At 40.1% G+C, this 14,549-nt stretch overlaps 1 protein-coding gene across 1 annotated transcript in view; it reads left to right on the top strand.

The window, feature by feature from the left end:
* Positions 1 to 10,622: 10,622 nt before the first annotated feature.
* The window catches only part of LOC311114817 (NLR family CARD domain-containing protein 3-like), a gene marked incomplete at its 3' end in the record, with an annotated part of 25,628 nt that continues 21,701 nt past the window's right edge, over positions 10,623 to 14,549 (top strand). The window contains exons 1-2 of the mRNA XM_084190052.1: positions 10,623 to 12,156; positions 12,421 to 12,594. Of these exons, the coding sequence (XP_084046178.1) occupies positions 10,775 to 12,156; positions 12,421 to 12,594 (1,556 nt within the window). The 5' untranslated portion in view covers positions 10,623 to 10,774. The remainder of the gene's footprint in view (positions 12,157 to 12,420; positions 12,595 to 14,549) is intronic.

The following is a 14,549-nucleotide window of genomic DNA, read 5'->3' as shown; positions in this document are numbered from 1 at the left end:
CAAAGACATTTAATTTACTAGGCAGCCTGCTACAGCCAGACAGAACAGGTAATAAGACGTATGGGGATATTGTGGAGATACTTAAAGGACATTTTTCACCAGAACCACTAGTTAATGCTGAACGGTTCAGGTTCCACAGGAGACATCAGGAAGAGAGAGAATCAGTAACAATGTTTGCTGCTGCATTAAAGAAACTATCAGAACAGTGTGAGTTTAATGCTGTTCTAAATGACATCATTAGAGACAGACTAGTATGTGGGCTACGGAGTGAAGCTACACAAAAGAGACTGTTGACTGAAAGTCATCTGACCTTGGCAAAGGACATTGAAATCAGTGTGTCCATGGAACTAGCTGCTAAAGAGGCTCACCAGTTGAGTTCATCAGGAACTTAGTGGGTTCATCTAACAATCCTAATCATCAGTTGATACATTTTAATCTCATACACAGGGTAAACCTTCCACCTAGAAAACATAATTTAATAGAAATCACAACCGCTCCTCTGTGTCATCTATGTAATCAAGGTGCCTTGGGCTCCTTTAATCATATGTACTGGGAGTGACCAGGGGACATGTTTTGGAAAGAGGTATCCTCATACCTTGTTCCCCCAAACTGTTATTACTGAATGATAATTCACCACTGTCATTACAGCAAAGACGTATAATGTTGTCAGGTTGGACAGCAGCTAAAAAGATGTTGGAACTAAGATGGCAACCACCACACCTCATTGGATCAGCACTTTTATAGATATCATTTATTTAGAACTATCCACTGCTAGGATCCATGGGGTTAGCCCTTCTCAAATAGTGGGGCGCGCCCCCCAGGGGGGGCTCGGAGCGATGCCGGGGGGGCGCGTGTGACCCTGGGGAACATGCTTTTTTTTGCCGCAGGGAGTAGTTTTTTTTTGCACCGAACAAAAGCACAGAGTAGGAGATATGAAGTGCAGATAACAAACCCTTAAGAGATGCCATGGAAACATATCTAACAGGGATGAAAAGAAAGGCGGAGAGAGACGGAGATAATGAGACAAACGTAAGTCTCCCGAAAGCTAAGACAAGGAAATATGACGAAGCGTATGTAGCGCTTGGCTTCACTGTGACTACGGTGGGAGAAGAGGAAAGACCGGTATGTTTACTGTGTCTAAAAATGTTGGCAGCGGACAGCATGAAGCCAAATAAATTAAGGCGTCACTTAAATACATTACAGCCCAATCACGCTGATAAGCCGCTTGAGTTTTTTCAGCGAAAACATGCCGAATATTGCCAACAATCGTCCCGCTTTGTGAATGCTACTTCAGGAAACCAGCGAGCACTGTTAGCATCATATAAGGTGGCGTACCAAATTGCTCAGTGCAACAAAAAAAAAACACTCCATAGCAGAGGAGCTGATACTGCCTGCAGCATTAGACATGGTCTCTGTCATGCTGGATGACGCAAGTGCTGCAAAAATAAAAACTATCCCTCTGTCCAATGACACTGTCGCCAGACGTATAAATGACATTGCTAACGATCTTAAAGAACAGCTGGTAGATAAACTCAAAGACAAACGTGCCTTTTGCCATTAATCCTGACTTCCTCATTTTGCTAAAAAAAAATCAGCACAAATGGTTTTATTCATTTTTGTTTTATAGGTCAGTGTTTCATATATTGGGCTCCTGAGTTCATGTTGCTGATCAATTTGAATTTATTATTATTTATTGATTATATTTTATTTTATTTTTCAGTATCAAATGGTCAAAATGTTTTTACAGTTTAAATAAGGCAAATTTCAGCCAAATAGATGCACTTTAAGTCTTTTCTGTTACAGACTAAAAAACAATGTTAATAAAGTTATTCTTTGTTGTAAGTTGATCTATATTTCTTTATTTTATTTTTATTTTCTTTAATGTTAATAAGGATACAATGTTATGCAGAGGTGTACAATTTCATAGACAAATGATACTATTTCCAGTTGCGGCGGAGAGTTGGGGGGCGCGAAATGTTTACTTATTCCTAGGGGGGGGGGCGCAACTGAAAATAATTGAGAAGCACTGGGTTAGCCAAACAACAAATGCAGCTGAAACCATAAATAACTCCTGTCGTGGGTTTTACCCAACAGATTGACCGTTAATTATAATGTTTGTGCAAATGTGTACCTTGATTTAGTATTTAATTTAATGGAGATCAGGTTGGGTGTGTTGGGGTGGTCCCAGGAGGGGTTGGAGGGTGGGTTGGGGTGGTCCCAGGAGGGGTTGGAGGGTGGGTTGGGGTGGTCCCAGGAGGGGTTGGAGGGTGGGTTGGGGTGGTCCCAGGAGGGGTTGGAGGGTGGGTTGGGGTGGTCCCAGGAGGGGTTGGAGGGTGTGTTGGGGTGGTCCCAGGAGGGGTTGGAGGGTGGGTTGGGGTGGTCCCAGGAGGGGTTGGAGGGTGTGTTGGGGTGGTCCCAGGAGGGGTTGGAGGGTGGGTTGGGGTGGTCCCAGGAGGGGTTGGAGGGTGGGTTGATGCAGCTGAGGTGGGTGATTGTATATGTGGTTTATTATAATTGTATTTACCTGCAATAACTAGTTTCCATAATATACTGATGTATTTTTTAACAGTATTGTGTCTCTAGCTGTATAATCATTCCTGCTGCTATTTGTTCTGATATATGTTTTAACAGTATTGTGTCTCTAGCTGTATAACCATTCCTGCTGCTATTTGTTCTGATATGTATTTTAACAGTATTGTGTTTCTAACTGTATAACCATTCCTGCTGCTATTTGTTCTTGTCTGTGTTCCTTTCAAATAAATAAAAAGTTGATCACAGAGTTTCAACTGAAAATCAGAGACCGGGAAATCAAGTCACATGCTTCCACTGTGGCAAGGTGGGACATCAGGTGTCGACATGCTGGTGTAAGGACATGGATTGTCCAGTCTGTGGTAAAAAGGGCCACATCGAACAAGCCTCCAGAAACAAAAAGAGAACAGAGAACAGGAAACAGACATTCCAACGAAAGACAAATATACATGTTCACACTGTTGAGTAAGAGAACACTGAGGTGAGTGACTCATCAGACCAGGAAGTCACACTGAAAATCCTGACTTTTTCCTGGCGGGCCGCACGGCTACTATGTCTCCCCCTTGCTAGAGGGACAGCCGGTGGGTATGGAGATTTACACAGGGGCAGCTGTTTCTCTTGTGTCAGAAAAAAGACACTGAAACACCTTCCACTTCAACCATCGCACCTCGTGTTAAAGACTTACACAGGTGAATATGTCGCTGTGAGAGGCATCACTGATGTCACAGTTCAGGTAAACAGACAAACTGAAAAGCTGCCACTCTATGTTGTGAACGGAGACTATGCATCACTACTGGGATGTTCATAGTTGGAGAAGTTACCAGGCGTCCACTTTAGCATATGCATCAGATGCATATCAACCAGCAAGGTGCAAGGTGTGCAAACATGGTTTGTTAAATAAACGCTTGATAAATAGTGCATAAACTATTGTAAAGGATTAATTACATGTAGAAGTATCGCACCATTATGCAGAAGTCACATGCATCATTATCAGTTTCTATCTGGTTTCTATTGGCCATTCATCCATTGACGACAGAACAGCATATTTTAACTGGATGATGTTACTAGTTTCTGCTTAGTTGCCAGAGCAATGCTGCTGCTGGAGTGGTCATGTGATAAATACATTGACAGCACAGATATTGTTGAGAAAAGTGACATTTGGAAATAGAGCTTCACCTCTTGAATTTGGAGAGTTATTTGATAAAGGTAAGTGTCATAGAAACTGCAGAATATGCTCTTTCAGATACAGCACTATTTAGAAATCACAATGTTTTACCTGCATGTGACTCTGAAGGAGGATTTGATAAAGAGATGCTCCTTTCCCTGCATCTGTCAATTACAAGATGCGTCCATCTCTTCATGTACAATTTGACAACTGATAATATTGTCACTCATCAGATTATTGTCAGTGTAATCTGGTCTATAGGCTAACTCTTATCATGTGTGAAATTAGTTTTGGTATAGTTTAGGTGTAGTTTTGATGTGCCTGCTGTGAGGCTGACTGGCATCATTTGTTTGTCACTCATCAACTTCGGTAGTCAAGGATATGTTTTGCGTAATTCTAAAGGCCTACTTTTTGCAACACATTCTCACACTCAATTAGAGCAAATATGTACAAAAAGTATTTTAGCAGATTTTGTGTGTTTTTGTGTGGCATAATTCGCCCCCCAAAAATGTATTTTCCTATTAATTAAGTCATAGAAAAATGGTTATTTTCACACGAATTAAGCCACACAAAAATGCACAAATACGCACAAAATCTGCTGAAAAAGTTTTTGTGCATATTTGCACGGATTGAGTGTGAGATTGTGTTGACTGCAACACATAGCATGTTTTCGTTTCCCTTACAATACATTTGATTAGTAATAGAGTTACAGTAAATAAAACAGTCCTGTTGTGGTATCTGAACAATTTATGACTTTGCTAAGGAAATATACTATGGTTTGGGACAAAGGAGGACAGCACAACATGTCTGCAGATGTCTGTAAATTGACGCTGAAATCCTTTGATATAATAAACCTTTATAATCAAAGGACAGTGTCAGCGGAATTCTTGTTCTCACAGCATCTCAGCATAGTTCTCGACACTACACTGTAACAGCTTATTTTTACAAAGTAAAATGGAACAGAACGGTATCAACCTGCAAGATGCGGTCAAGTGGCGTCTTGTCTTGGCAGATTAAGTTGGGAATAGGTGTGAAAACAACGGGTAACAAGGCATAGAATACTTTTCTGTTTGTGATTAAAACATTCTGACAAAGGAGCAGTGTAAAATACAAACATTTAGGAAAAGTCAGGGAGCAGGACATAGGTTTATTTGGGGTCTGATTCTAATGTTAAAAGGCAATTCCTCCACTTTTCAACCTCATATTCATCCTCTCCAGCACCACAACAGTGTATATATTTGGGAAAACAGCACGTTTCTATGATCTGTAGTTAAAAAGATAATAAGATTTTTTTATTATTTTTTTCTTCTCTGTGACATAAAAGTAAACCCAGTGATTTCCACCTGCAGTGAGTTTCTAGTTTCCAGCCCAATGGAGTAAACCCAGTGATTTCCACCTGCAGTGAGTTTCTAGTTTCCAGTCCAATGGAGTAAACCCAGTGATTTCCACCTGCAGTGAGTTTCTAGTTTCCAGTCCAATGGAGTAAACCCAGTGATTTCCACCTGCAGTGAGTTTCTAGTTTCCAGCCCAATGGAGTAAACCCAGTGATTTCCACCTGCAGTGAGTTTCTAGTTTCCAGGCCAATGGAGGGGATTTTATTGTTCCCCACACCACTGCAAATCTGATTGGGTTTGAACATTTCTGGTTTCAAAATAACTTTTGATTACATCGAGTAAAACTTTTTAACTTTATATTTTTTTTACGAAACTTAGAAAAACACCCTTTTCACATATGCTTTAATTTTATAAATATATTTTGCAGCAACACCTGCATACTGTCACATAACCAGAGGAGGCTGGTGGAGGAGCTATAGGAGGACAGGCTCATTGTAAAGACTGGAATGGAATCAATGGAACGGTATCAAACACTTCATTTATTTATTCAATTTCAGCCATAAAAATGAACCCGTCCTCCTATAGCTCTTCCCACCAGCCTCCTCTCGGAAATGTCTCTTTTCTGGTAAAAGAGAAGTTGAGAATACCACATATTGTTTCTGTTTTGTCTACATGTCTCTACAATAAACCACAGGTTTTTTCTTGAGACTGATGGGGAAGAGTGGGGTGGAAAGGCTTTTTCAACACTACTGTAGTTAGCACAACCTTGTGACTAATTGAACTTCCTGTTTGCTTTGCGATACTTGCGTGGAGGGAGGGGGTTCAATGTTATCTTTCTGACTTCCCAATACCTTCCCCATGTCTCATATTCACTGTTATCTTTCTGACTTCCCAATACCTTCCCCATGTCTCATATTCACTGTTATCTTTCTACCTTCCCAATACCTTCCCCCAGTTCAGAGATGGCTTGATGTGGTGTGCAGCATAGAGTGTATAGTCCTTTAGTCTCTATGGACCAGATGGTAGTGTACAGTTCAGAGATGGCTTGATGTGGTGTGCAGCATAGAGTGTATAGTCCTTTAGTCTCTATGGGCCAGATGGTCGGTTGGTGAGGGCTACAGCATGGGGAAAGAAACTGTTCAGATGGGGGTCTATAACATCCAATCACATAGGTTTACAGCAGCTGACAGTTGCAACATCATTGCTAATAATGCAAACTGCCTTGGTTTAGATAAAGACAAGCTCTGTACAGATGTAGGATCTTAATTTAATCAGCCTGTTGCACTTTTCCACATTTCCATTTTGAAAAATGTCCATTCATTATAATCCACATAATAATTCAAATGTCCTTTTGCTTCAGGATTATTTTCCTTCTGTAGCAAACTGGCTCAAATTAAGATCCTACATCTGTAGCAATATACCTGTCTTTAATTATTTGGCACTGTGTTCACCACAACCAACATGCTGCATCTCTGTTTAGGGGTCAGTGGTCTAAAATGAGTCTCTCTGGGGAGAGAGGGGAGGGGTGCCCTGCCTCTAAAATGAGTCTCTCTGGGGAGAGAGAGGAGGGGGGCCCTGCCTCTAAAATGAGTCTCTCTGGGGAGAGAGAGGAGGGGGGCCCTGCCTCTAAAATGAGTCTCTCTGGGGAGAGAGAGGAGGGGGTCCCTGCCTCTAAAATGAGTCTCTCTGGGGAGAGAGAGGAGGGGGGCCCTGCCTCCAAAATGAGTCTCTCTGGGGAACATGACACCAAAGCTAAGAGGTGAGATTACAATTTGGTTTAAGAATTCTTACGTTTATTTCCAAAATGCTATATCCACAATTTTTTTCAGCAGAGATGATTGCCTTGGGTACCTTCAATATTACTGTTCTCAAATGTTTTATTAATGGATTTGAGATGTGTATAAAAATAAATGTTTTATTGGCTAAATGCTATATATCCATTGTTTAGTTGGAATGGAATGTTCGTATCCTGTATATTTGACTGTGATATGTGGTTGTCTCACCTAGATATCTTAAGATGAACGCACTTACAAATGCCATATCTTAATTTGACCCAGTTTCTCACAACAGGAAAATAATCCTGCAGCAATAGGAAATGTAAATTATTATGTGCGTTATAATTTTTTTTTTTTTTTTTTTTGTGGTCGGTACATTTCTCAATAGGGCAAATCAAGTTTGACATTTTTAAGTGGAAATTACAAACTCTAGAAGCCTTTTTAAAGCTTAAATACACTACAATATGGCAACTGTATTGTAAGTCACTCTGGGCACGGTTTCCCGATAGCGATGGAATTTAGGCTTACCAGTGTTTTAAGATGCATCTTTCCTACAATGGCTGAAGATGTAACATGTATTTCCCACGCACCACGCAGAGAGAACGGCTGATGTTGTAACATGTATTTCCCACGCACCACGCAGAGAGAACGGTCGCCAAGTGCGTTGTTGGAGCATGTCGTTATTTAGAGGATCGAAAGAAAGGGAGCGCTGCTCTTGGATCAGTTTTCTCCATTCAAATCTTTCCTCAACATTATAATTAGTTCACAATACTGATGACAGATCAGCTCCTAGAGAGATATTACCACCTACGGCTGCAAATATTGAGGCGGCTTATTCTAAATCACAGATTTGGCACATCATTGTTCACATGTTAGGCTACACATCATGAAATATATTGAGACAAATTACAGACAGTAGTCTACAAGTAGCAAAATAGAACTCAATTAATTGATCATGAAATTTACTTCAATATGATTGAAATAGGCCTATAGCCTAATGTTTATATTTTAATGCAGTTATCTCGGTTTTCATTCTAAGCATCAATTTATACATCCCTTGTTTGAATCAATTGCAAAGACATTTGCAACTTTGTATTTGTAGTCAACTTTGTTCTGAATTTATCGGCGGTCACAGAGAGACGGATAAACCATGTGATTCTATGTTTAGCGGAGATCTTCTGTGTATAAAGTGACGCGGGAGGGCAAAAAAGGATCTAACGACGCACTTGGCTGTTTTACAAGTGGTCTGAGGCAGGTGTTAGAATATGAGCGTTTTCAAGTGCAACGTTAATAACGATGGTTTTGGGAAACAGCTCAGAGATTTAACAATGCTCCTAAGAAAGTTCTAACGATTAACTTAGCCTTACGGTGCTTTTGGGAATCAGGACCCTGGATAAAAACATCTGCTAAATTCAAATGTAAATGTTTTACATACACATCTCATATTACTGTATTTAATATATATATATATATATATATATATATATATATATATATATATATATATATATATATATATATTGATGTCACAAATGTATCATGTGTACAGGTCTTTATAAAAAATTTGGTTGTTTGTTACATTTGACTGTGTAAAACCTAGCAGTACTACATATTTCTCTGAGAGTGAGGCAGATATATATTATTACTGTGTAAAACCTAGCAGTACTACTTATTTATCTGAGAGTGAGGCCGATATATATTATTACTGTGTAAAACCTAGCAGTACTACTTATTTCTCTGAGAGTGAGGCAGATATATTATTACTGTGTAAAACCAGAGATTTAACAACGCTCCTATGAAGGTTCTAATGATGAACTTGGCCTTAAAATGCTTTTGGGAATCCGGACCCTGAATGAAACACATCTGCTAAATGTTAAATGACTAATTGACTAAAACATAAAATGTAAATGTTTTACATACAGATCTCACATTACTGTTTTGAATTATTTTTAAAAAATATTTAAATATTGATGTCACAAGTGTATCATTTGTACAGTTCTTTATTAAAAATGTAGTTATTTGTTACATTTAACTGTGTAAAACCTAGTAGTACTACTTATTTCTCTGAGTATGAGGCAGATATATAGCATTTTGCAAAAAAAACATTTGTCTCTCTGAAATTAAGCTATTAAGTGATCGATTTTAAACAAAAACATGTCTGTCATTGAACAACACCATGCCATGATTAGCTAGTGAGAAAACACAACCATTTATTTGATAATTTCTTTAAACAATAGAAGCTAATTTACGAACATTTCTGAATATGGATATATAGCGTTTTGGAATGAAACTCTTCTTATGTTTCCCCATCTGAGCTCAGAGTAGATGAGACACGTAATGTTTGTCTCTGTTGTGTTGAAGCCCAATCAAGCAGGAGAGACCAGCCTCCCCTGTACCCAGCTGTGTGTCCATGAGGAGTGAGTGGTCTATGAATCGTCCTATAGGGTTTAGAGAGGGAGACTTTTCTAGTGAACAAAGGTAAGAAGAACTCATGGGTCATGGTCAGTGAGTTAAACAACACTGTCTCTAGTCATTTCTCCTCTCCCATTTTCCCATTTATTTTTGTTGTTTTCATAATCCATAGGCTAAAACTTTTTTCCATTGTCATAGTCCTAAAACAATATTAAACAAACACAACATTCCCTCCCTATGTGTGTGTGTGTGTGTGTGTGTGTGTGTGTGTGTGTGTGTGTGTGTGTGTGTGTGTGTGTGTGTGTGTGTGTGCACTCCCTGGATGAGATTTAATCTCATGTTTTTTCTACAGCAACCAACAGGAGATATCAGAGTCAGAGATTCTCAGTGGTCAGTCTTCCCAGAGTCATCAAACATACCTGGCCTCCATATTCAGTGTATGTGGTCCTGTTATGTACATTTGTTTTTGTTAACCTCAAGTAAAGTTGATCTGTCAATCATTCATTCATGTGTTAATGAGAAAGCATTTAGTCTCTTGCTTAACTTATTTACTTGATTTATTTCAGTTGCTTGAAAAGAATATTATGACATTTGTGAAGAACGAGCTGAAGATGTTCAAGAGGATTCTTAGTCCAGAACTCCCAGAAGGCTTTGAGAGTCAGAAGCAGGATAAGGAAGTGGTGGACGCTGAAGATGAGAAGCAGGAGAGCAGTGCCAGAGAGGGGGCTCTGAAGATTACACTGCACGTCCTGAGGAAAATGAACCAGAAGGAGCTTGCTGACACACTGGAGAAAAGTAAGAGCTGTCTGCCTCATGTTGAATGCTGTTTTAGAACATTTAAAAGCTGTAGCTAAAGTACAGCTAAGTAGCTGTGTAACTCAATGATATTGTAGCAGCCTTAACACAACACCTAGTGACCTCATCAAGTAGCAGCAGGGATGTGTTGGAGAGAGAGAGAGAGAGAGAGAGAGAGAGAGAGAGAGAGAGAGAGAGAGAGAGAGAGAGAGAGAGAGAGAGAGAGAGAGAGAGAGAGAGAGAGAGAGAGGAGAATAAATGATTATAATTTAAACTTTATAAGACAGTCTTACAATACTGTAGGCATTAAAACAGATGTAATATTAATATCCTCTGTGTTGTTTCTAGATTCAGATGAGCGTGCTGTGATGCTTCAACGTGAACTCAAATCTAATCTAAAGAAGAAGTTTCAATGTGTATTTGAGGGGATCGCTAAACAAGGAAACCCAACACTTCTCAATAAGATCTACACAGAGCTCTACATCACAGAGGGTGGAACAGGAGAGGTCAATAATGAACATGAGCTGAGACAGATTGAGACAACAACCAGGAAACAAGCAAGACCAGAGACTGCAGTCAAATGTAACGACATCTTCAAACCCTTAACTGGACAAGACAAACTTATCAGAACTGTGCTGACAAAGGGAGTCGCTGGCATTGGAAAAACAGTCTCTGTGCAGAAGTTCATTCTGGACTGGGCTGAAGGAAAAGCAAATCAGGATGTCCAATTTGTATTTTCATTCCCTTTTCGGGAGCTGAATTTAATGAAAGGGGAAAAACACACTTTCATTGAACTTCTCAATCACTTCTCAATGGAAACCAAAGAATCAAGAATCTCCAACTACGACAAGTACAAAGTTCTATTCATCTTTGATGGTCTGGATGAGTGCCGACTGCCCCTAGACTTCCGGAAGAACAAGATCTGTTGTGACGTCACAGAGTCAACCTCAGTGGATATTCTGCTGACAAATCTCATCAAGGGAAATCTGCTTCCCTCTGCTCTCCTCTGGATAACTACCCGACCTGCAGCAGCCAATAAGATCCCTTCAGGGTGTGTTGACCAGGTGACAGAGGTACGAGGGTTCAATGACCCACAGAAGGAGGAGTACTTCAGGAAGAGATTCAGTGATGAGGACCTGGCCAGCAGAATCATCTCACACATAAAGACATCAAGGAGCCTCCACATCATGTGCCACATTCCAGTCTTCTGTTGGATTTCTGCAATAGTCCTTGAACACATGTTGAGTACAGACAAGACAGAAGAGATGCCCAAGACTCTGACTGAGATGTACTCACACCTTGTGGAGTTTCATACCGAACAGAAGAATGAAAAGTATCTTGGGAAAGAAGAGACAGGTCCACACTGGAATAAAGAGAGCATTCTGTCACTGGGAAAACTGGCTTTTCAACAGCTTGTTGAGGGCAATCTGATTTTCTATGAAGAAGACCTGAAAAGGGCTGGCATTGATGTCAATGAAGCCTCAGTGTACTCAGGATTGTGCACACAGCTCTTTAAACAGGAATGTGGGCTGTACCAGGACAAGGTGTACTGCTTCGTGCATCTGAGCATTCAGGAGTTTCTGGCTGCTGTATATGTGTTCCTCTCATTCATCAACAACAATGAGAATCTAATGGCAAAACCTCAATCAACCAGGAACTTTTTTGCGCTGTTCAGAGACAAGCCTGAAGTTACTTTCTACAAGAGTGCTGTGGATAAAGCCTTACAAAGTGAGACAGGAAACCTGGACCTGTTCCTCCGCTTCCTTCTGGGCCTCTCACTGGAGTCCAATCAGAAGCACTTACGAGGTCTACTGACAAAGACAAGAAGCAGCTCACAGAGCCATGAAGAAACAGTCAAGTACATCAAGGAGAAGATCAGGGAGAATCCCTCTCCAGAGAGTTGCATCAATCTGTTCCACTGTCTGAATGAACTGAATGACCATTCTCTAGTGGAGGAGATCCAAAGCTACCTGAGATCAGGAAGTCTCTCAGATGCCAAACTGTCACCTGCACAGTGGTCAGCTCTGGTCTTTGTGTTGCTGACTTCAGAAAAGGAGCTGGATGTGTTTGACCTGAATAAATACTCCAGATCAGAGGAAGGTCTTCTGAGGCTGCTGCCAGTGGTCAAAGCCTCTAGAGCTGCTCTGTGAGTACATCAAATGACATTTAAGTACTAATCATCAGGAAGAAATATTCAGTTTAGAGAAATATATCTATTATTGAAAAACATATTGAATCAATGCATTGATCTTAAAATTAGTATAACAATATGACCATACAATTCTAGGAGACGGAAGATTAATCTATATGTTGTTTGAGAGAATAAACCAAATGCATCTGCCATTGTCCTTCTACACTACAGGTGTTAAATTAACAGTGTGTTTGTGAAATCATGATGATCTCTTTGCAGGCTGTCATTCTGTGGAGTCACAGAGAAAGGCTGTGCTTCTCTGGTCTCAGCTCTGAAGTCAAACCCCTCACACCTGAGAGAGCTGGATCTGAGTAACAATGACCTGAAGGATTCAGGAGTGAAGCTGCTCTCTGCTGGACTGGGGAATCCCCACTGTAAACTGGAGACTCTGAGGTCAGTATTCCTGTAGTTGGTCAACAAGTGATAACTGTTCACCAGATCCACATGTGTTTACCAGGCACACATAGTCCACACCATATGTGTTTGGACAGTGAAGCTTACAGTTTTTTAGACAGAAAATTATTCCAGTCATCATCCACCATTCAGTTACTATTGGACAAAACATAACCCAAAACACATCCAAAACAAACTGCAAATGCAACCAACGAGTTTACAACCAAATACTCAACTTTTGACTACTTTAACACACTATAAGTGAATTGGTCAGAATACTTATGACTTCTTCAAATGGGAGATACATAAAGTGCTTTCATTTCTAAACGGTGAAACAGATATGTATTAAAATATCCTCAAATAAAAGGTGACATTATATACTGTCACCTCAGATGAAACATTTGATCTCAAATCCAAAATGCTGAGGGTATTCATACATATCTGTGTTCCTGTTTAGAAATGAAAGGACTTTATGTATCTAGTTCTCCCATTTGAAAAAGTTTTAATAATTTGGACAAATTCACTTATATTGTATTAAAGTAGTCATAAGTTTAGTATTTGGTCCCATATTCCTTACCTGCAGTGATTACATCAAGCCTGTGATTCTACAAACTTGTTGAATACATTTGCAGTTTGTCTTGGTTGTGTTTTGGATGATGTTTTTCCCAATAGAAACTGAATGGTGAATAATGTCCTGTCATTTTGGAGTCACTTCACTTGTATTGTCAGTAAGAATAGAAGATGTTTCTGAACACTTCTACATTCATGTGGATGCTACCGTGATTATGAATAATCATGAATGAATCATGAATGATGATGAATGAGAAAGTTACAGAGGAACAAGGATCATTCCCCCTCTGTTATTGGTAATGGTGAGAGGTTAGCATGTTTTGTTGTAGCCTCTGTAACTTTCTCACTCATTATAATTAATGATTCATTCATGGTTTTTATTAATCAAGGCATCATCAGGATTCAGTTAGTAGTGTTTAGAAACATGTTATCTACTCACTTAGACAGAAAATTACTCCAGTCATCATCCACCATTCAGTTACTATTGGACAAAACATAACCCAAAACAAACTGCAAATGCAACCAATGAGTTCACAACCAAATACTAAACTTTTGACTACTTTAATACACTATAAGTCAAATGGTCAGAATACTTATGACTTTTTCAAATAGGGGGAATAGATACATAAAGTGCTTTCATTTCTAAACGGTGAAACAGATATGTATTAAAATACCCTCAAATAAAAGGTCTCAGCTCAGTAAGAATAGCAGTGTGATTTTAATATGATTTGACTCTTTGCAGGCTGTCAGGCTGTCTAGTCACAGAGGAAGGCTGTGCTTCTCTGGTCTCAGCTCTGAAGTCAAACCCCTCACACCTGAGAGAGCTGGACCTGAGCTACAATCACCCAGGAGACTCAGGAGTCAGACTGCTCTCTGCTGGACTGGAGGATCCACACTGCAGACTGGAGAAACTCAAGTATGTAGAGGGTTTATGTCAATGTTCATATCAGACATGTTGGAGTTATCAGGCTAGTTAAGACAAACATTCTGACCACCACTTGGACTAAGTTATATAAAGACTGTGTGTGTGTGTCCAGTGTGTGTGTGTGTGTGTGTGTGTGTGTGTGTCCAGTGTGTGTGTGTCCAGTGTGTGTGTGTGTGTGTGTGTGTGTGTGTGTGTGTGTGTGTGTGTGTGTGTGTGTGTGTGTGTGTGTCCAGTGTGTGTGTGTGTGTGTGTCCAGTGTGTGTGTGTGTATGTGTGTGTCCAGTGCGTGTGTGTGTGTGTCCAGTGTGTGTGTGTGGGTCCAGTGCGTGTGTGTGTGTCCAGTGTGTGTGTGTGTTAGTGTTAGTGTGAGTGTGTGTGTGTGTGTGTGTGTGTGTGTATGTGTGTTTCCAGTGCGTGAGTGTGTGTGTGTGTTTGTGGGTCCAGTGTGTGTGTGTCCTGA

Source organism: Coregonus lavaretus (genome assembly GCF_964263955.1).
Source record: "Coregonus lavaretus genome assembly, contig: HAP1_SCAFFOLD_233, whole genome shotgun sequence".
NCBI classification, from domain to species: domain Eukaryota; kingdom Metazoa; phylum Chordata; class Actinopteri; order Salmoniformes; family Salmonidae; genus Coregonus; species Coregonus lavaretus.
This window is presented reverse-complemented; position numbering and strand designations above follow the sequence as displayed.